Here is a 23,465-nt window from a genome sequence, read left to right as displayed (position 1 = left end):
GTGTAAAGATAAAAACCATTGTTATTATGTAGTGTTTCTTAGTTTTCCTCATTCGTCACATCCGCTCAGAATATTCACAAATTTTAAGGTAAGCTAACACCTTTAAAGTTACTCAAATAAGAATTATTGTTCAGAAAAGTCTACAACGTAAAATTTATGTTGGAATTTTGAATTTAGAGGAAAACCACTTTTTCCCCTTCAAAAGTGTTTAAAGGGATAAGGATTCCGCTACCTTCAGTAGACTCGGAAGCAATTTACACTGGAATCTCGATTTTACGTACGCTCACGGTCGCTTGGATTGCATTCGTAAAATCGTTATCTTCATAAAATTTTAAACACCCCACCCCGTGAAGATACATGTTATAATTTATTGAACGGAATATATATATAATATAAAATAGTAAAAACAATGACTGCCGTCTTCCCTCTACCCTCCCCTGCGTTCCCCTTATTTTTTTAGCATTCCACAACTTGCCTCATTGCACGAGTGATATAAAAGTGACATCACAGCGACTAAACACAGTTGCACCACGCATTGCATCATGTTAACTTTTGTGTGGTGACAGTAGGTTGTCCGACATGCCTTTCTTGGATATATTTCCTTTTCGTAAGACGCGTGCTACTAAAATAAATTTATATTTGAGTTTGCAAACTTGTCCACTCCTTGCCAGAGACGACTGAACACAGACGAGACTATCCAGGGTAGGGTTGATGAGCTGGAAGCATGGGCGCAAATCTGTAGGATTTCCAGGGGGGGCCCGTGAATTTAATTTAAGAATTTTGCGCTAGAGGTCAACCGAAACAAGTCTTCTCTGGATATTAAGCTCGTATGTTATACACTTTATTTTTACGTAAGTGATATTAACAATAAAGCAGAGCAACATATGTTTTAGTAATTATCAATTAATGACTATAGAAGTGATCTCTCAAACATGTTTGAATAATTTGCTAACCTAAATACATAAAATATCCATGAAAAAATCTATAAAAATAATATACGTGAATATAATGCAAATAGATAACACCCCACCCATACATTACCATTTTCCAAAAGTGTTTATTCTAATTTCAATTTAAAAATAAATGATTAAATTAAAATAAAACAAATATTTAAGGGGGGCTCCCATACAACAAACGTGAAAACAGAATAAAATTTCACAAATGATGTATTTCTGTTGCCGCTATAACACTGCGCCCTAAAAACCCAAAGCGCCACAGCTAATAAACGGATCAACATCAAATGAACGATCGAATCATATTAAAACTCTTAAAGACTATTTTATTTAGTAAAGGCATCAACCAGGTAAAAAAGAAAAAAAAAATTTAATGACACAAATGAAAAATCTCGGAGATAGAACTATGAAATTTATCCTACAGCTAATTGAACCACATACATTTCTCGGCTTATATTTAGTATAATCAGTATTTTGGCAGTGAATTATTTAGTTAAAATATGCCTCTTGATTAGTTATTAAAGAGACGCGTTTGCTTCCTTATTAACTTAAATACGGATGTGTAACGTTTAAATACTTCTTTCTCACTCTTACTTCTGTTTACTCGTGCAGTGTTGCAGTTATCAAATAACAAATGTTATAAAGTGATTATCGGCCATGAATTGTGAAAATTATCGTTTGATAATAAAAGGGGAGTGATTTTAAATTCCATATTGACGAGGAAAAAAATTATTCCATGTATATTCACATGTAACGTACAGAGCAGCTAGCCTTACAGAATGGAGATGAGCTAAAAAATTCCAGAAAATGGTATATAAGTTTCAGTTCGTAAATAAACTAAATTCTGCTATAATTACTGTTAAAGTATTAAGTTGTTTATTTACTGGAAAAAATAACGTTACATAATCACTTAAATAAAATATATATTACCTAAATAATAGTCACTACTTATAAAACAATCAAGCTTATCAGGTGAGAATCAGATTATGTTTTCCGTTTCTTCCGCGTCACGAACTTATCCATGTTGATGTTTGCTAAGAAAGCAGAAGACTGGGGCACACGAGAGCAAAACCACTTTAAAAACAGACTACCTGAAACGGGTCGTTACCACAACGCCGAAATACCACAACGCCGAACGTACAATAACGCCGAATACCATAACGCCGAATTCCAAATTGACCACAACGCCGACGACCCGAAAACTGCTGTGTACCACAACGCCGAATGACCACAACGCCGAATGACCATAACGCCGAAAAATGTTGCTGCGGGAGTGCCAAATGAGCAAACTAAAAACAACTAAATTAATTTATGTGTGTTTCTCAAAAGTACCTTAACGCCGAAATACCACAACGCCGAATGCCATAACGCCGAATCGGTAATTGACAATAACGCAGAATTCAATGTTGACGATAACGCCGAAATCCAAATTGACCATAACGCCGAATCCATACTTGACCACAACGCCGAATCCGTATTTGACCACAGCGCCGAATCCCTAGCGTGTTGCCTACCAGCCAGGAACCTAAACGCAGTATTTGGAAACTTATTTTCTTTATAACGAAAGCAGCAAAGTTTAGAATCTTATCTGTAGTTGTAAAGTGGCACAATTAATTAAAGTAAGTTATAATTGTCAGTTATTATATGAATTGTTAGCGATGATTAGTAGCCCCGGATACTTGGTGAACGGAATAGTTATTTATAAAATCATTCCTCTCGAGCTGTCTCCTCAGTTAATGCTTCGTTATCATTTCATGATAGCATTTAAACTCACTTCCATGTATCATTATTAACCCGCATGCCTAAGTTTCATTGTGCACTGTGGAGGTACATATAACTGAAGTAGCTATTCAAATGCTTGGAAAACATTTAAGTCTTGCAAGATGACTACATAACATAATTATGCATTGTATTAAGGTGGTTTGGACGCAATAAAAGTTGTAGTTTTATATTTGTACCAAACAATGTCCAACTTTTAAACATTGATTCCGGTTTTCAATGGTTTCCCGAAAGGATAATGCTGAAATGGCGCGGTTGAGATATTCGGGCGTTTTTAGGGTCTTGAAAATTACATTTCATAAATTCCTTACATATCGCAGGGGTTTGTGAATTTTTTCATGTTAAGAATAAATCTTGTTCTAGCCGCAAATGCGTTCTTAAATGCGATATAAATGTGTTTAACAAAAAAAAAAAGCATAGTACACCTAATATTTTTCTAACATGTTACATAATTCATTTTCAAGGTAGGCCGTTCACGGTAAAGTGGACACTTTGAAAATCACTACTATTTGAATAACAACCAATATTATATTTCGTGGAGGTTTCGGACATATAATTTTTGTTGGGTTAGGATTCCTGCGTAGAACTGTTTCACAGCGGAAAGTTTTAACATATTTATGTTGAAAACTTTCCGCTGTGAAACAGTTCTACGCAGGAATCCTAAATATTGCGCAACGATTTAAAGTGGCCGCCTGATAGCGGGTATGTTTTTAATGTTCGAGGTGTGGGAAGGGCGGGAGAGCTAAGAGCGATACAGACACGCGCATCAAGGTCCTAACGCCTATATCCGCCAGGCGGTCTTCTGACATGCAGCAACATTGTCGAAGACTCCCCTCTAAGGCAATTTCAGTGGGGATCCTATCATTTTATGACGAAATATTAAATATGAAGGTTTTTTGCACGTTCCTAAACCATTTTCAAGTCAGTGAAACTTCATTTTCAAACCTAAAATTGACGGTGAAAATAACCATTTTAGCCATTTTCAGCTTCCAAAAGAGGTTATTTATATAAAGGATTGTATAAGCTGGCATCAATGGTCTAGGAACATGTGTAACATATGTTAAGTGGTATTGGTAGCAAGTGCCGAGCACACACGCGGTACACTTGTGTGATACGTGAAGTGCTGAAGCTCTGCACAGTATATAGTATAATCTAAACGACCACCTTAAATAACTTCACGTAACTGGATATAATAACCCAAAGATATCACATGAATACCAGAAGAACCTCGTATTTTACAAAAAAAAATTCGAAAACTCAGCAATTATAAAAAAAAGAAGAAACTATTTCGTTATGGGTATATTTCAGCATATTGCCTATCGCATGTAATTTCATTCTGAATAATTTAATATTGGTTTTTACTTATTGTATGCTCGTGTAAGATGCATATTTTGTCTTTAACAAGCTGTTTTGAGAAAAATATGCAAACTATGCTTACAACTAATGTATACAGAATTAACGATATTTATAATAAACATCAAACTGTGAATATTTCACACTTGAACGCCTTTAAGGGGCCCGCCTATTGCAACGCCCTTAAGTTCATTTGTATCCAGCTAGTACATTTTCTGAAATAGCACCCTAAACACCCCAGTTTTGGCTATTTAGACGCGACCTAAAAGGTGTTTATATTGCGCATGTTTTCTTGAAAGAAGTGTGTGTTTTTTTTTCGTAGATAAACAGCATAAAGATACTTTACTAAATCTGTAAAAAATTATTCTGACATGCTACAATGCAGTTTAGGCACATGTAGGCGAGCTCCTTAGGGAAATGCCAGTTAGTTTTACAGTGGTTATAATTTTTTTAAATATAAATATAGTAGGCTTATTGGTATTAAAGAATCTCTTCATTATTTCGACAGTATTATACAATTATGTATAGCCTATTTACATTATTTTATAGCAATGAATCAAATATTTTTTAAATTTATGCACCTAAAGTATTGTAAATATTGTTATGAAAATAGCCTAAAATGGTATAATACTTTTTTTTGCAGACAAGTGGTGCACTATTTGCAAAAAGCGTACATTTTAAAAAATACTTTATGTGTAAATTACGAACTACAAACTACTACACTTATTGAGACAAATGTTTAAGACGCTCGTCCACTTACAGGTGACTTGTGTGAATGAGAGACTAAATCGATATACCGCCTTTATCCTCGGTGCCTCCAACTCTGAGTCGCCCTTCACGCACAAGCAATTGAACGAGCATGCAGCGTTTTCATTGTGCAGCGTGTACCTACGGGACTTTAAGCGGTAACCCTATCATTTTTGTTATAACTACGTAAGTCTGAATCGAATAATATATTAGTAACTGCAAGAGTGGAGGTTAGCTACAGCATTAGCCTCCCACCTAGGCGATCCGGGTCCAATTTACTTCCAGATTTTCAACGAAAGTTCGCAAATTTTTCGGGATCTCGTGTTTCTCCTGCCCATCATTCCCGGCACTACTTCATATCTAATTTATTTCCTCAAATCAACTCTAAGGAGCTGACATTTCAAAAGGCCGCCTCGTCTTCTCGAAACCCTTGTAAAAACGTCGCATTTTCGAAATAAAAAACCTTCAACTTGACCTTGAATTGTAAAAAAAAAATTATTCTTTCAAAAATATATTTCATTTCGATCAATGTTCCATTTGCCCTATAAAAAATAATAAAGTGTTATGTTTTAACTAGGGGAAAAATCAGTACTGATATTGAATGTGCAAAAAGATAAACATGTTGGCTGTATGTTTAGCTTCACAGTTGCAAGAGAGTGCGCTTATCTTACGAATACAGCATTTCAATGCCTGGCAGGTAGGCAAAAAGTTATGGTTTCGGCGTTATGGTCATATTAGAATTTCGGCGTTATGGTCATATACTGGTTTCGGCGTTATGGTCATATTGTAGATTCGTTGTTGTGGCATTCGGCGTTATGGTATTTCGGCGTTGTTGTACATTTGAATTCTCTTTCAGTATATTTAGTGACTTTCTTCTGAGTTTGTTTTTGTGGCAGTACTGCAATGACATTTTTCGGCGTTAATGTATTTCGGCGTTGTGGTCATTCGGCGTTGTGGTACACGGCAGTTTTCGGGTCGTCGGCGTTGTGGTCAATTTGGAATTCGGCGTTATGGTATTCGGCGTTATTGTACGTTCGGCGTTGTGGTATTTCGGCGTTGTGGTGCGTCCCCACCTGAAACCTATAATACTGTCGTTTCAGATGACAAGGTAGTGTGGGTAACAATAGGGAGGAAAAGCTAACGGAACCCTACCCTAGCTTCTTCCTTTGGAATGAACGTTTTCTGGGAATTAAGGGTTTCAAAGTTCTCACTGGAAAACTCCATACCATGGCTTTCGCAGAAGGGGTAGGGGAAAATAACTACGGAACTCGAAGGTAGGAATGCAAAGCATGTCAAAGTGTCTGTCGTCGTTGTAAATAATAATAATATATATAAATATATATAAATATATATATAAATATATATATATAAATAATATATATATGTTGTGTACACCATTAACTTTAAAATCACGAAGTGGGCCCCCCCAAGGAGGGGCCCATTAATTCCAGGGGGGGCCCGGGCCCCCCTGGCCCCCCCGGGATCTACGCCCATGGCTGGAAGAATTCCCTGCCTTGCATTTTTATGGACTTCACCTTATCATATTTATCAGTTAATCTTTAACAGATCGGCTTGAAAAATATTAATGAACGCACTTTTAGTAACATAATCGAGGAGAACAAGCACACAGTTCAGTGTACACCTGTATTGTTTCATAAAAGTGATCATAGGTAGGGATTGGAAAAATCCGCGGTTTCAATGACCACTAGGATATACTCCACGATTCTCTATGTACTCGGGCAAATATCACCTGGCTATTGGCTACCGACTCGGGACACCTGTTTATTGCGATCATTATGATTCGATACTTCTTTTGTTGAGTGTTTGCCATTGGCTCAGAGTCCTTCAGGTAAATTGCGGTCCAATCACTGACGCAGCATTAAGCTAAACGAGTTTGGATTCCAGCCTGTCTCGAAAGGAATCCACGAATATTTACGGTCTCTAATCATAGGCTTATTTGGTGAAGAAAAACGCTGCTCTGTAACGACAGACATCCATTAAAAACACAGTACATTTTAGTGCGAGAAGCCCTTGAATTTGTGATAGCCATAGGGAATTATTTGTTTGTATAGTAAGTTAAAAAAAGCTTAGTTAAAAACCCGCTCGTCACGTCTACTTGCTGCGTCACTTATACCATTTTTGAGCGTTTTTTACTGGGAAACCGATGCAGCGAAGGTAATGAATGCGACACATGTCAAGATAATGCCTAATGGCATGGGTTGCTGGATATTAGCGGAAAGGAGAGGAAGTAGCTAGGTACTCAATATCGTTTCTTTCTCTCACGCTTCACAAGGTTTCAAGCTCAGTTGCTATGCTCACGAGCTGGAAATGTTGGAATGGGTAAGGAATGTTGAGTATAGTTCATTTGCAGTAAAATTAATATTTTTACAGCCTTGACATAATTTTTCAATCGAAGAAATTTCGAACTTTGCGACAAATAGTGTACCTAGTCCATTTTTTTCTTTTCGATTTTGAGTTTGATGACGCAATAACGTATACAATATTCACTAACGGTAAATGGATGTAGTATTAGCTTAAAAATATGAATACGCTGTGCATTAAAATTAATATTTTTATATGTTTTCATAGTTTTTTAAATTTTTTATTAAATATATTTTGGTGTCAAATTTTCCGAATTTTAGATGGTTCCTGAAAAATGTATTCGTAAAATCGCGGCTTCGTTGAGTCCGGGCTCCGTAAAATCGAGGTTCTAATGTACTCTTAATTCTGAAGTTAAGTACTGAACATGTTATTTAAGGGTTTATCAGGGCCGTATTTACGCGCAGGCTATCTAGGCTGTAGCCTATGGGCCCGCACCACAAATGGGGGCCCGCACCACACGACACGAAAAAAAAATTATACTGCGACGTGGATCTTCTTATATTCTTAAAATATGCGTCGACATAGTGTCCAGTTGTTTTGTGTGGATTAATTGCGCCGAACTAAACTCTTCTGTGGAAAGCTGATATATGAGTTATGTCAGCATTTAGAAATTTTCGATTATTTTCATTGGTTTTGGTGTCACTTAATTCCTTAACCTCTAAATACTGTTTGGTTAAATTGTCTAGTTAAATAATAAACTAATTTTTTCTGCGCTTTTCTATCACTAAATAAACTTATAGTCCTCGACTACTGAATCCATCTGTGCTAATTCTAAATGATAAGCAATTATGATTCATATCTAAACATAGTAATATACATTTAATTGTGAAACAATTTTTGACTATAATTATAAGCGTAGTTCAGGTGTTACATTTAAAAACAACTGTTTTCTGACTGTGATAACATATTTAAATCGCTTCTCTCCCAAAGTTGAATCTTTTGACCAACACTTTTTAAACTTTATAATTATTTTAATTTAATTTGTACGCGACATTTATTTATGGGTAAAGAGAGCAATTAGTTGAAGGACTGTATTCTTGATATCCGTGTACCCGAGACGCTGCAAAAGTATAAGGACTGTATTCCTGCATTTTTGTTGCTAAAAATTCATTTGTTTCAATAAAATAGTTAATAATTAATTAATAAAGTAGCCAATATAGATTTTTTATGGCGAATGAGTACTGTAGTCTAGTATTTTAGTAACAGGACAAAAAATTTTAATAGGGTCAGAACTGGAACTATTTTATGGCTAGTAACAAGCCGCAGTTGTCTTCCAAAATATTAAAAATACTTCATACCCCTAAGTCTGGCCCCCCCCTACAAATTATCATATGGGCGCCCTTGGCTGGAGGGTGTGCGACTTCTTCCTGCGAGCTCACCTCAAGGGGAAAAGGTTTCCAACATCGTCCTCACACCTTGGAAGAACTGAAGATGCGAATTCGGGAATGTGCCGAATAGCGGTCGAAGAGTTCCGATGTCGCCTTCGTCGATGCATAGCTGATGATAGCCACCATCTTCGCAATGTGATCTTCAGAACTTGGAGAAAAAAAAATCACGGGGTTGTCGAGCATAAAGCTGCGGCCACAGAGGGCGCCGTGTTCGCCATGTCGGCGACGTCGCCAGGTGTTTGGTTCTCGGTTTTTATTTATAAAACCTCGCTGACTTCGCGCATGCGCAGATAAACACACAAAAAAAAAAACCTGTTTTCGCGCGGAAATTGTGCGACACTTGTGCGTTTGCTTTTTATGAAGTTTAATTTCTCTCAGTTTTGTGCTTGAAAATGTGAAATGGACGGAAAAGTTAGTTAAAAGATTACGAAGATATCCATGTTTAATGGAATAAATCGATGGAAGGCTATGCAGGACTATGCCCGGGATTTTGATTCCAAGGGAATGCTATCAGACCGAGTTGAATTTATCCTGTAATAATCCATAAATTTGGTTTCGTCCTCACAAGCAACTTGCTTCATCGATTGACGGAATCCCTTGAATTGTTTTGTTTTTTACATTACGTTCGTGAACACATTTCTTTTTTTTTTTTTTTTTTTACGTTCGCATACTGCGAGGGCCAGCAGAATACCATCGTCATGGTCGGATCTCTGCTGGAATGCCCCGACAGGGGAGGGGTAGGGGGACGCACCACAACGCCGAACGTACAATAACGCCGAAATACCATAACGCCGAATGTCAAAATTGACCACAACGCCGACAGCTAGAAAACTGCTGTGTACCACAACGCCGAATTACCACAACGCCGAAATACATTAACGCCGGAAAAAAATGACATTGCAGGACTGCCGTAAAGGTTACGTTAGGTAAGGTCAGCACACAAATTCATTCAGTTGTTTTTTTTTTTCATTTTGCTCCTGTGCCGCCCCCCCTTCCCCGCAAAATCATTTTTCGGCGTTGTGGTATCGACCCCCTTGACAGCGCTAACTGGACCGTCCTGTCTGGCCGCCCGGGTCCAGGGAGTTGTGGGCAGGGGGTCGGAGGGGCGGAGCGCAAGGAAAAGCGGCTGCGCGCGGCGGGCAGCGCCAGTCCGCCGCCAGACCCCGCACCGCCGACATGAGCGCCCTGGCCGTGATGCGAGAAGACGTCCCAGGGCCGCGCCCCTGCGCCCCCGACCTCCACAGGTGCGTACACTCCCTCGCGCGCCCTCCGCAACCAGAGACTAGATCAAGTTACAGATGGATAGGGACCGGAAAACTTCGCGGGTTCAATGACCTGTAGGATGAACTCCATAGTTATTATATTACGTACTCTCGGTCAAATGTCACCCACCCATTGGCTGCTGTCTTGTGAGACGCCCCAACGTAGCAGCCTGTGATTCGATAAAGCATTGGTTGGGGTGTTTCTCACTGGCCCAGAGTCATCCAGGTGAGTTGTGGGCCAATAGCAGAGGCAGCACTGAGGTATAACTATTTGTGTTTTAGCCGAAATGAATTTGCGAATTTTTCCGGTCTCTACAGATGGAGCATAAACACAGTTTGTAGGTATCTCTGCTGAAGCCAGGGGACGTAAGGGGGAAGCAGGTCGCCGCCATATTGTGCAATGAAAAAAATCGCATTTTCTCATAAGTGATGTATGAATGGTGGTGGAAAAGTGCATGAATATTAAACAAATAAAAACTGTTGACTCGAGAAAAATGGTTGTGTACAAGAGTATGTAGTAAACTACATTTCTATATACTATATACTATATAAACAAATGGCCGCCATCTTCTTACGTGAACAAACTGGCCACAGTGCTCAGAGCTTATGCTCCATCTGTAACTTTCTCTAATCTCTGTTTGCAACGAAACTTCCACCTCAGAGGTACCATCTCCCATTTCGACTTCCGAAGTTATTTTTTGCATGAGCCTTAATGGGGTGCCTCCCATTACAGGTCAAAATTTTATATTTATACTAATCATTGATCAACTTTTAGACTTTTTCAATTTGTTTAACACTTTCACGAAATGAAAAATATATGTACAGCGCATACTTTTTGCATAATTAGCCGCCAAAGTTACATTTTTAACGTTTTTGGGTTGTACAAATAAGGAGAATTTAATTTATTGCAGAACTGAAACTTTTTAGGTTTGACTGCAATGCCTCTGGCTACTTCAAGAAATGGTTTTAATTTATTTCAGAAAATATTAATTAATTTTACCTGGCATTTCAAAATTCTAAAATTTGTTACGATTTTGACAGCCAAAAATCATGAAATGGGTTTTTGTCATAGAAATGCAAACCATACCACGAAGTAGCCAGTGGCATTGCAGTTAAACCTAAAAAGTTTCAGTTTTGCAATAAATTAAATTCTTCTTATTTGTAAAACCCAAAAACGTCAAAAATGTAACTTTGGCAACTAATTATGCAAAACGTATGCACTATATATATATTTTTTTCATTTCGTGAAAGTTAAACAATTGAAAAAGTCTAAAAGTTGATCAATGATTAATATAAATATAAAATCTTGACCTGAAATGAGAGGCACCCCCTTAATGCCCCCGCCTGCTCGGGCACACACGCGGTGCGCAGAGCTTCAGGAAAATACAACGCGATTTCAAAACTACTCAAGATATCCGAGTGGGGTCTGCTTACGAAAAGCATCTAAGAATTCCGGAGAGCCGATAATTAGTATGGTTTCCGGATTTTTTTTTCCAAGCTGTATTTCTAGAAGGCGTGTTTTCAGAATAATTTTCAGGCATAAAACAACCGGTAGAGATTCTTGAAAGCACTTAAGGGACTTGCATTATACACACGTAATGTTACGGTCACCGCTCAATGCACTGGGAGAAGACTGCGCGCCAGTCCAGAGGAGACACCGCGCTAGAAGCACCAGCGAGCGTCGCGCTTATCATCCCGCCTCACTAACACACATGCACCCCTGAGTAGGCGGGCCCCTTAACAATATTTTGAATATTTTGGTAGATAAAAAAATGTGTTCAAAGTAGGTAAATTCGGGACTCGTAAATGTACAAATGTATAGTTTTTTTTTTTTTTTTTTAAAGCTTCCTGTTGTTACCGTTACACGCGAACGTGGCGCGAATAGGTAACTGTCTCGCTTTAGTTAGGGTTTATTTTGTTAAGATTGTAATTATTTTTCTTTGATGTATTTATTTATTGCTACTTCATTTGGATTATGTCTTTATGTTAAGGATTAATAATTAATAAATCCGTTCCCCACTTTGTTTAATTGCATTCAGGGCTGTCCGTAAGTTAAAGGTGAAGATCTCTAACAGCGCACCCCGCTGGCTGAGTCTGAACACGGTCGCCATGGCGTGTTCTTGTGGTTCCAACCACAATCATGCGCATGCACTTGGCGGGATAACAAGCTGACCAACTAACTCCCCGTCTCGCAGTTTCAAACATTTCGATACCGCTTTGCAAATACAGCTTCCGTCGACACGACGTAGGACGTAGCTTTGGCTGCTTGTTGAAGTCGACACTCGTTAGAACTGGTGTGCTTGTCAGCTGTAGACGCCCACGTCTAATAATTAGTGACCGGAAAAATTCGGGGGTTCAGTGACCTGTAGGATGAACGCCATAGTTATACGTACACTAGGTCAAATGTCACCCACCCATTGGCTGCTGTCTTGTGAGACGCCCCAATGTAGCAGCCTGTGATTCCATAAAGCGTTGGTTGGGTGTTTCTCATTGGCCCAGAGTCATCCAGGTGAGTTGTGAGACAATAGCAGAGGCAGCACTGAGGTATAACTATTTGTATTTTAGCCTATCGCGAAATGAATTCGCGAATTTTCCCGGTCTCTACTAATAATAAGTAGAGACAAGAAAAAATCGCGGGTTCAATGAACTTCAGGATAGACTCCAATATCCTCTAGACACTCGGGGGCAAATGCCAACTGTACATTGGCTGCTGACTTGTGAGTCGTCTCGACTGGGTAACCTGTGATTCGACACTTCTATGAGTGAGGGGTCTCTAATTGGCGCTCAGTCCTCCAGAATTAACAGTGAACCAATGGCAAAAGCCGCACTAAGGTATAATTTTTTTTTTTTTTTTGCATTTTAGCGTAACGCGAAATGAACCCGCGAATTTTTCAGGTCTCAAATAACAAGTTATTTACTCGCGGCGCTCACACGATAGAGCCTGTTGGTGGTTGCAACGAGGTATACAACACGGACACAGAGGTGTGGCTGTGCTGGGTGGCTGTGCGACACAGAGGTGTGTCTGTGCCCGCAGAGGGAGGACCCTGAGCTACGAGCGCCTGGAGACGGACGTAGCGCAGAAGCTGGACCTGATGTTCGGGCGCGCTAACTCGCTGGTGATGGTGCACCCGGGGCGGGTGCTCATGCCGCCCGAGTACCAGGACATCGGCGAGCGCATCTCGCAGCTGCAGGTGCGGCCCGACGACGTGTGGCTGGTGTCCTACCCGCGCACAGGTCAGTACCCTCCTCCCTCCCTGCGAGAGTGTCCTTCAGTCTGTATCAGCCCCTCACTGCAAGAGTGTCCTTCAGTCTGTATCAGCCCCTCACTGCAAGAGTGTCCTTCAGTCTGTATCAGCCCCTCACTGCAAGAGTGTCCTTTAGTCAGTACCAGCCCCTCCCTGCAAGAGTGTCCTTCAGTCTGTATCAGCCCCTCACTGCAATAGTGTCCTTTAGTCAGTACCAGCCCCTCCCTGCAAGAGTGTCCTTCAGTCTGTATCAGCCCCTCACTGCAAGAGTGTCCTTCAGTCAGTACCAGCCCCTCCCTGCAAGAGTGTCCTTTAGTCTGTATCAGCCCCTCACTGCAAGAGTGTCCTTCAGTCTGTATCAGCCCCTCACTGCAAGAGTGTCCTTTAGTCAGTACCAGCCCCTCCCTCCAAGAGTGTCCTTCAGTCTGTATCAGCCCCTCCCTGCAAGAGTGTCCTTCAGTCTGTATCATCCCCTCACTGCAAGAGTGTCCTTTAGTCAGTACCAGCCCCTCCCTGCAAGAGTGTCCTTTAGTCTGTATCAGCCCCTCACTGCAAGAGTGTCCTTTAGTCAGTACCAGCCCCTCCCTGCAAGAGTGTCCTTTAGTCTGTATCAGCCCCTCACTGCAAGAGTGTCCTTCAGTCTGTATCAGCCCCTCACTGCAAGAGTGTCCTTTAGTCAGTACCAGCCCCTCCCTGCAAGAGTGTCCTTCAGTCTGTATCAGCCCCTCACTGCAAGAGTGTCCTTCAGTCAGTACCAGCCCCTCCCTGCAAGAGTGTCCTTTAGTCTGTATCAGCCCCTCACTGCAAGAGTGTCCTTCAGTCTGTATCAGCCCCTCACTGCAAGAGTGTCCTTTAGTCAGTACCAGCCCCTCCCTGCAAGAGTGTCCTTCAGTCAGTATCAGCCCCTCACTGCAAGAGTGTCCTTTAGTCAGTACCAGCCCCTCCCTGCAAGAGTGTCCTTCAGTCTGTATCAGCCCCTCACTGCAAGAGTGTCCTTTAGTCAGTACCAGCCCCTCCCTGCAAGAGTGTCCTTCAGTCTGTATCAGCCCCTCCCTGCAAGAGTGTCCTTCAGTCTGTATCAGCCCCTCCCTGCAAGAGTGTCCTTCAGTCTGTATCAGCCCCTCACTGCAAGAGTGTCCTTTAGTCAGTACCAGCCCCTCCCTGCAAGAGTGTCCTTCAGTCTGTATCAGCCCCTCCCTGCAAGAGTGTCCTTTAGTCAGTATCAGCCCCTCCATGCAAGAGTGTCCTTTAGTCTGTATCAGCCCCTCACTGCAAGAGTGTCCTTCAGTCTGTATCAGCCCCTCCCTGCAAAAGTGACCGCAAGTTGTTACGCTCTGCGGTCTTGTGCCCAGGTAAAGATACTATCAAAACTGTAAAACTACAATTTATATGGTTTGGTGAATATCTCGTAGTTGTTGGACTGTTTTAACTTCGTGCTATAGCATCATTACATAAGCACGCACGTGTATATCTACCATTAATTTAACTTAAACTGTATTGTTGAATAAATTTGCAATAAAAATTCAAATGTTAATTTGTGTCACTTATATTTCTATATAATTTTAATTGTTCAAGTAAAAACTTCAAACAATTCGAATGACTTGACAGGATTATCGAATTAACGACCTTATGACGTCTTGACCACCGCGCCCACTACTAGATCTGTCTTTGTGTAATGGGAATATCACCATCGTAACCTAACGTGAGTTAAATGGGGGTTTCCACAGTATAAATGGCAAATTACATTGTATTTTTTGCAGTTCCTTGGTAGTTTTAAATTCGCTCTGGCAAATATTTTGAAACATTTACAATGAAGTATGTATTGCCTCTGAAGTACAGTGTACTGAATAAACGGTAAACTCATTTATTCAACTTTTGTTATACATGTAATTTCATCTATAGCTTACAGCTAATGTGTAATTTAACACGCTAGTTATTTTAATAATAGCTGTACATTCATGGTACTTTTACCGATACCGGTAGAGCTATTTTTTTTTATAAAAACATTTGCGTAAAATAACACCAACTGAACAAGTTTTTCAAAATTTTTACACAGGCGATGCTACAGTGGTTTCACCCTCAACTATTGTCTCGAAATACTTTTCGCTAAACATACCTGCCTCTAATTATTATTGACATCAAAAAATTGGTTGTTGCTGATACGTGGTTTTGTTTGAACGCGTTGACGGGTTGTACGTCATCTAAAGCGAGAGAAGCAATCGACGTAAGAGCGTGTGTTGGGTGTTTGAATGTTTAAAAGTGAGATGTAAATTATTCTTTTCTGTTCACAAAAAGGTTATACTATTCCGGAGGTTGTGTATTGACAAAAAATATTTTTTGCTATCACAAGGCCTTTTTTATTTTTGTGTGTGTGTTTCAAATAGTTAAGGGACCCGCCTAGCCAGATATGTAATATGCGTATTAGCGAGGCAGGATGATAAGTGCGACGCTCGCTGGTGCTTCTAGCGCGGCGTCACCTCTAAGCGCAGGACAACTATGAGATTTGAGCGGTAACGATAACATTGCACGACGGAGAAATGAAGGAAAAGATGCAATACAATTGTACCGGGAGTTCAATGACTGAAAAATTTAATTCTGAAAACACGCGTTTTAAACCATTTTCACTCTTCGAAGATTTTTTTTGTTTGAAAACTAAAATTCGGAAACAGGAATACTAATCCGTCTCCAGCGTGTTCAGACACCACTCGAACAGATCGCGAGGATTTTCCCCGGCGTGTCCCAGTCTCCAGCCGCAGGACTATCATCGGAGCCGTGTTTCGGAACGCGCAACGCCACTTTCTCCCGGGGCCGGATGAAAGTGGCGTCCCGTAGAAAGCGAGAAGGCCTGGTAGCACGGACAGAGCCCAGATCCGGGCCCGCGGGGGAAACTGCCCCTCTCCCAGCTCCGCGGAGGGGGAAATGGAGTCGCGGACATGCGAAAACTCGTTTAGCGCAGTTCCCGCTCATCTGGGGGGAAAGTTGCTCGTTAAAAGAGTCGCGAAATCGCCTTTGGTCACGTGTCCACACGAGCTTCTCCTCTTCGACACCCCCCCCCCCCCCTTCCCTTTTACACCCGGCGGTTAATTTTTGAAATGAAGCTTCTTCCCGGCCGGTAGGATAAGTCGACGCGATGACTCATCAGAGCGCAACGAAAAGTGTAACGCTACGGAATCGGGGGTTCGATTTTTTTTTTTGGGGGAGGGGGGGGAGGGGGAATAACGAATATAGTAGCGTCGGACAACTTTTAAGAATCTTTTGCAGGCGAATTTATCTAACATGTTTTATCCGTCAAGTTACTAGTTGAAAACACAGATGGCAGCAGCTGCAGTGCTTGATGGCATGTTTGCGTTACAGCGCACTTGCATAGGCAGGTACATGCGTGTGACAGAAATGAAACTTCTTCGGCAATTCAAACCTCGACTCGTAAGTATATCGTAAGGGGTGAAACGGCATAGAGAGAGAGAGAGAGAGAGAGAGAGAGAGAGAGATAGAGAAGACAATTTCCTAATAATGATTAATTAACAATAAAATAATGCTCACTATCGAAATATTCACACCGTAAAGAAAAAAATGAGTGTATTACTGTTTCCTCAAACAATTTTGCCATTTGGAAAACACCAAATCTCTGAATGAAACATGAAAGTCATAACAGGTAGCACTATCTGTGCGGGGAATGCAGGGACTGTCTCAACAGCACTCTCTACGCTGCTGGTTGAACAAGGAGGCACGCGAGCGCGCTGGTAACAAATCTAAAATTCAAGGCACTCACAGCTGACTGTATAGGATAACTATACATATTTTCTAAAAACATGCGCATGCGCATACTTTCTGTCATATTCTTTCGTTCATGTATCTTTCTCGGTTCTATTTTTTTTGGGCGGGGTTACGAATCGTCGCACAAAGAGGAGAACGAAAACGAGCCTAGCAACGTATATAGCATAGTGCTCTCTTTATATCTGTTTGGCCAAGTACTTATTCTCTGTATTTTTCGCGTCATAAAATTTACGGAACTATGTTTCACGAAAACGTTGCATTAAAATTCGGCCTTGAAATTTTACTCTCATCGTGTCCAAAGAAGTTTCACCTGAGAAAAACAAAAGCGTCACTACCGCTGCGTAGCGCGCAGTGAGACAGTGACTGGCGAGGCCTGACGAGAACTGGCGGGGACTGGCGGTGACTGGCGAGGACTGACGCGGACTGGCGGGGACTGGCGGGGACTGGCGGGGACTGGCGGGGACTGGTGAGGCCTGGCGGGGACTGGCGGGGACTGGCGGGGACTGGCGGGGACTGGTGAGGCCTGGCGGGGACTGACGGGGACTGGCGGGGACTGGTGAGGCCTGGCGGGGACTGACGGGGACTGGCGGGGACTGGTGAGGCCTGGCGGGGACTGACGGGGACTGGCGGTGACTGGCGAGGACTGACGCGGACTGGCGGGGACTGGCGGGGACTGGCGGGGACTGGCGGGGACTGGTGAGGCCTGGCGGGGACTGACGGGGACTGGCGGGTGTTGCAGGCAGCACGTGGGCCCAGGAGATGGTGTGGCTGATAGGCCACGACCTGGACTTCCAGGGCGCGAAGCAGCTGCAGCAGATCCGCACGCCGCTGCTCGAGTGAGTACCGCGTGGTTCGCAGTCCTCTTACTCTGTCCACATCACCCTAGCCAACAATTACATCATCACACAGTGTCCATGACATCACCCTAGCCAACAATTACATCACCACACAGTGTCCACGACATCACCCTAGCCAACAATTACATCATCACACAGTGTCCATGACATCACCCTAGCCAACAATTACATCATCACACAGTGTCCACGACATCACCCTAGCCAACAATTACATCATCACACAGTGTCCATGACATCACCCTAGCCAACAATTACATCATCACACAGTGTCCATGACATCACCCTAGCCAACAATTACATCATCACACAGTGTCCACGACATCACCCTAGCCAACAATTACATCATCACACAGTGTCCACGACATAACCCTACCCAACAATTACATCATCAAACAGTGTCCACGACATCACCCTAGCCAACAATTACATCATCACACAGTGTCCACGACATCACCCTAGCCAACAATTACATCATCATACAGTGTCCATGACATCACCCTAGCCAACAATTACATCACCACACAGTGTCCACGACATCATCCTAGCCAACAATTACATCATCACACAGTGTCCACGACATCACCCTAGCCAACAATTACATCGTCACACAGTGTCCATGACATCACCCTAGCCAACAATTACATCGTCACACAGTGTCCACGACATCACCCTAGCCAACAATTACATCATCACACAGTGGCATGACATCACCCTAGCCAACAATTACATCATCACACAGTGGCATGACATCACCCTAGCCAACAATTACATCATCACACAGTGTCCACGACATCACCCTAGCCAACAATTACATCATCACACAGTGTCCACGACATCACCCTAGCCAACAATTACATCATCACACAGTGTCCACGACATCACCATAGCCAACAATTACATCGTCACACAGTGTCCACATCACCCTAGCCAACAATTACATCGTCACACAGTGTCCATGACATCACCCTAGCCAACAATTACATCATCACACAGTGTCCATGACATCACCCTAGCCAACAAATACATCATCACACAGTGTCCATGACATCACCCTAGCCAACAATTACATCATCACACAGTGTCCATGACATCACCCTAGCCAACAATTACATCATCACACAGTGTCCATGACATCACCCTAGCCAACAATTACATCGTCACACAGTGTCCATGACATCACCATAGCCAACAATTACATCGTCACACAGTGTCCATGACATCACCCTAGCCAACAATTACATCATCACACAGTGTCCATGACATCACCCTAGCCAACAATTACATCATCACACAGTGTCCATGACATCACCCTAGCCAACAAATACATCATCACACAGTGTCCATGACATCACCATAGCCAACAATTACATCATCACACAGTGTCCATGACATCACCCTAGCCAACAAATACATCATCACACAGTGTCCATGACATCACCCTAGCCAACAAATACATCATCACACAGTGTCCATGACATCACCCTAGCCAACAATTACATCATCACACAGTGTCCATGACATCACCCTAGCCAACAATTACATCATCACACAGTGTCCATGACATCACCCTAGCCAACAATTACATCATCACACAGTGTCCATGACATCACCCTAGCCAACAATTACATCATCACACAGTGTCCACGACATCACCCTAGCTAACAATTACATCATCACACAGTGGCATGACATCACCCTAGCCAACAATTACATCATCACACAGTGTCCACGACATCACCCTAGCCAACAATTACATCATCACACAGTGTCCACGACATCACCATAGCCAACAATTACATCATCACACAGTGTCCACGACATCACCCTAGCCAACAATTACATCATCACACAGTGTCCATGACATCACCCTAGCCAACAAATACATCATCACACAGTGTCCATGACATCACCATAGCCAACAATTACATCATCACACAGTGTCCATGACATCACCCTAGCCAACAAATACATCATCACACAGTGTCCATGACATCACCCTAGCCAACAATTACATCATCACACAGTGTCCATTACATCACCCTAGCCAACAATTACATCGTCACACAGTGTCCATGACATCACCCTAGCCAACAATTACATCATCACACAGTGTCCACGACATCACCCTAGCCAACAATTACATCATCACGCAGTGTCCATTACATCACCCTAGCCAACAATTACATCATCGGCTACAGTCTCTTGCGACTCACAATCCCAATATCAATAAGCATGAACTATTAATTGTAAAAAAATGTTACCGCGATGATGGCATGATTTCACAGTGATCTCATATGGCCCTGGTGCTAATGCCAATATGGCGAGGGTCGTGGGTTCAATCTCGACATGACTCATAATTTATGAGGTACCGAGTCAGTACCCAAGTTCTCGTTAATTATTTAAATTAATTAAGTTTTAACGACTTCTTCACAGGGAGGGATTTATACATGGCAGTCACAACTGTGTTGCGCCCCGAGAGGAACAACAATAGATTTGAACCGAACAGAAAAAAAAACGTGCTAATTGAGCCGCATTTATTAACAATTAAATGAAACACACAAACTTCACAATAGATGTTTGAAACAACACATGTTCCCTTGTTCGTATTTGCAATTTTCGTGGAAGACTCGCTCTCGAATAAACACTGTTGACAAGCAGAAAAGAAAAAACTACTATTTAAGGCTGGCTAAAAGAAAACTGGCTCTTTTGCTTCATGAGCATTAATGTTCAAAACACATGACTTTTCGAGGGAGCCACAGCAATGAAAAACCAATTCCCACGTCAAACTTAGTTCAAGATAATTACTCAGTTCATAATTCTCTCCGAAACAAATATAGCAGAGCAAAATGTTAGATACACGGGAAACTTATCACGAAGGAGCGGCTGAAAATAATAATACACAATGTTGTCACAGTACTATTCAAACAAATATAAAAACACATATCTACATAAATGTATTTTATAAATTGCTACGATGATTAATCTCCCTTTGAGCCCGCGGAGGGGGAGATAGCCTATACCCGGCAGCTCGGCTCCCAGAACCAACTAGAACGATCGCGCATCGAGCGGAAGTATCACTCCGCGTCCAGCTTTAGGTGGAGGGATCAGTAACAGTCTCGCAACGGAACTACTTGCTGGTCACGTGGCTCGGTCACATGACCCGTTAGATGACTGGCGCAGAACTTCGTCCTTTGGTAGTTAGACAACTGAAGATGCTGCTTCGAGGTATGGCGGGTGGTAAGCACTCAGGGTTTAACATGATACAAAATCGGAAAAGACAGAAGAGCGTTGCGGGTGGCAAAATAACACCCGCAACAACTGCACAGAACAAGGATGTCAAAGAAGACTGACACGCGGAATAAACAATGTAATTTCTACTACAGGCTTAATGGTTTAAGCCATGTCAAGTTATTAAAAAAAAGGTATCACATTCCATTGTCAAGCTAATGGGAAATTTGTGATGATATCTACAATCTAAGGTGACCGTTTTCTCCTTCCCCCAAAACCAAGGCGAAATGTATCACATTCCATAGTCAACCCAATGGGAAATTTGTGATGATATCTACCATTGAAGGTGACAGCTTTCTCCTTCCCCCAAAACCAAGTCGAAATGCATCACATTACATAGTCAAGCCAATGGGAAATTTGTGATGATATCTACCATTGAAGGTGACAGCTTTCTTCTTCCCCAAAAACCAAGGCGAAAGGTATCACATTCCATAGTCAACCCAATGGGGAAATTTGTGATGATATCTACCATTGAAGGTGATAGCTTTCTCCTTCCTCCAAAACCAAAGCGAAAGGTATCACATTCCATAGTCAACCCAATGGGGAAATTTGTGATGATATCTACCATTGAAGGTGACAGCTTTCTCCTTCCCCCAAAACCAAGGCGAAAGGTATCACATTCCATAGTCGAGCCAATGGGGAAATTTGTGATATCTACCATTGAAGGTGACAGCTTTCTCCTTCCCCCAAAACCAAGGTGAAAGGTATCACATTCCATAGTCAACCCAATGGGGAAATTTGTGATTATATCTACCATTGAACGTGACAGCTTTCTCCTTCCCCCAAAAACCAAAGCGTAGATCCGCCCCTGGCCAAAGCGCCAGTAAGTTGCACCTTGCGTGGTTTTTGAAGCGGGCTGGAGTAATGCGGTGCGTGCGTGTGTGTGCGCGGCAGGTTGTCGGCCATCATGGCGCAGGAGAAGGGCGCGTGGAAGGAGGAGCTGGACAACTCGGTGGGGATGGTGGAGGCCATGCCCTCGCCCAGGTACATCAAGTCGCACCTGCCCTTGGAGCTGCTGCCGCTGCAGCTGGACTCTGTGCAGCCCAAGGTCAGCAGCTGCCACACCACATTCCGAGTCCTGTCCTCCAGCATTGCCAATTGACGTTCACTTCAGTAACTTACCACACCACACTGAAAGGACTTCAAACATTACACATTCTGTTAAAAAATATTTAGTGCATGCAATGCAGTACACGTGATAGAAGCGAAACTTCTTTGGCAATTCAAAACTCGACTCGCAAGTGTACGTATCGTAAGTGGTATATCTCTTTGGCCAAGTACCTGTTCTCTGTTTTTTTGGCATAAGAAACGTTTCACAACAATGTTTCACGAAAACGTTGCACTAAAATTCGGCCTTGGAATTTTACTCCCATCGTGCCCAAAGAAGTTACACTTCAAAAGCATATATTCTATCTAACAAGTCTTTACTACACATGTAATTTTTATGTTTTCCTTACAAAGTAAATTTTTATATTGGTTGGACATGCCAGTTCCAAAAACATATTATATTCACAAGATACATGCATAATATAAGGTTATGAACATTGGAGAAAATATATGTATATTCAATGCCACATTATATCGGTTATGTTGTTCGGATCCAACGACACCTAAATCACAATAATTATCAAGTTTTCAATCAACAAGTGTTGAAAAATGTTTAATTATCAGCTGTGATGAAACAATACGCTAGATGTATACAGTCACTAACTTAATAATAAGTTGGTATTTGGCTTGAATCGTGGCATTGTTTGCCCGGATCACGTCACGGTCGAGAAGGCATGTCTCCCGGCCGCGCCGGCGGGCAAGGGCGGCAGCGGGGACGCGTGGTCCAGAGGGTCGGGTGTTGCAGGTCGTGTACGTGGCCAGGAACCCCAAGGACATGTGCGTGTCCTACTACCACTACTGCCGGCTCGTGCACAACCTGCAGGGGTCCTTCGAGGACTTCTGCGAGCTCTTCCTGCGCGACAGAGGTGAGGGCAGCGGTCCTCCCCCCTCACGCCTTGCTGCGTCGCGCCTGACACGGGGCCGTCGGGAGATACCACTCCTCATTACTTCAACCTCACAGTTTCCAAAAACCACAATTCAAACAAAAATATTTAAGACTTCAAGTGTCATTGTGGTCGCAATTGTAAATATGGTCTGAACGTATAACATAATAGCACGGTTTCAAATAAATTATATTAGCAATAGATCTATTATGACTTCATTTAAGCTTTTGGACATACGCCATTGCTAAGCACACGTATGTCTGTGGAAGAAAACTACAAAACTACATGTGCTTAGCAATGGCGTATGTCCAAAAAGCCTTTACCCTTAGGCCCTGCCCAAACATTTCACCTTTAACATAACAATGGTTGCAAGTAATACAGCTACGATCTTCATGAATTTTCTTGAGATCTTCATGCACTTATGGTTAACTAGACCTATTTTATTC

The 23,465-nt window shown here is 42.1% G+C and overlaps 1 protein-coding gene across 1 annotated transcript in view; it reads left to right on the top strand.

The window, feature by feature from the left end:
• The first annotated feature begins 9,757 nt into the window (after nt 1-9,757).
• LOC134539739 (luciferin sulfotransferase-like) overlaps nt 9,758-23,465 on the top strand; it is a 22,190-nt gene continuing 8,482 nt past the window's right edge. The window contains exons 1-5 of the mRNA XM_063382001.1: nt 9,758-9,846; nt 12,899-13,098; nt 17,623-17,719; nt 21,923-22,076; nt 22,881-23,001. Of these exons, the coding sequence (XP_063238071.1) occupies nt 9,779-9,846; nt 12,899-13,098; nt 17,623-17,719; nt 21,923-22,076; nt 22,881-23,001 (640 nt within the window). The 5' untranslated portion in view covers nt 9,758-9,778. The remainder of the gene's footprint in view (nt 9,847-12,898; nt 13,099-17,622; nt 17,720-21,922; nt 22,077-22,880; nt 23,002-23,465) is intronic.

Source organism: Bacillus rossius, chromosome 15 (assembly GCF_032445375.1).
Source record: "Bacillus rossius redtenbacheri isolate Brsri chromosome 15, Brsri_v3, whole genome shotgun sequence".
Classification (NCBI taxonomy): domain Eukaryota; kingdom Metazoa; phylum Arthropoda; class Insecta; order Phasmatodea; family Bacillidae; genus Bacillus; species Bacillus rossius.
The sequence above is the reverse complement of the archived record's forward strand: the minus strand, read 5'-3'. Positions and strand labels throughout refer to the sequence as shown.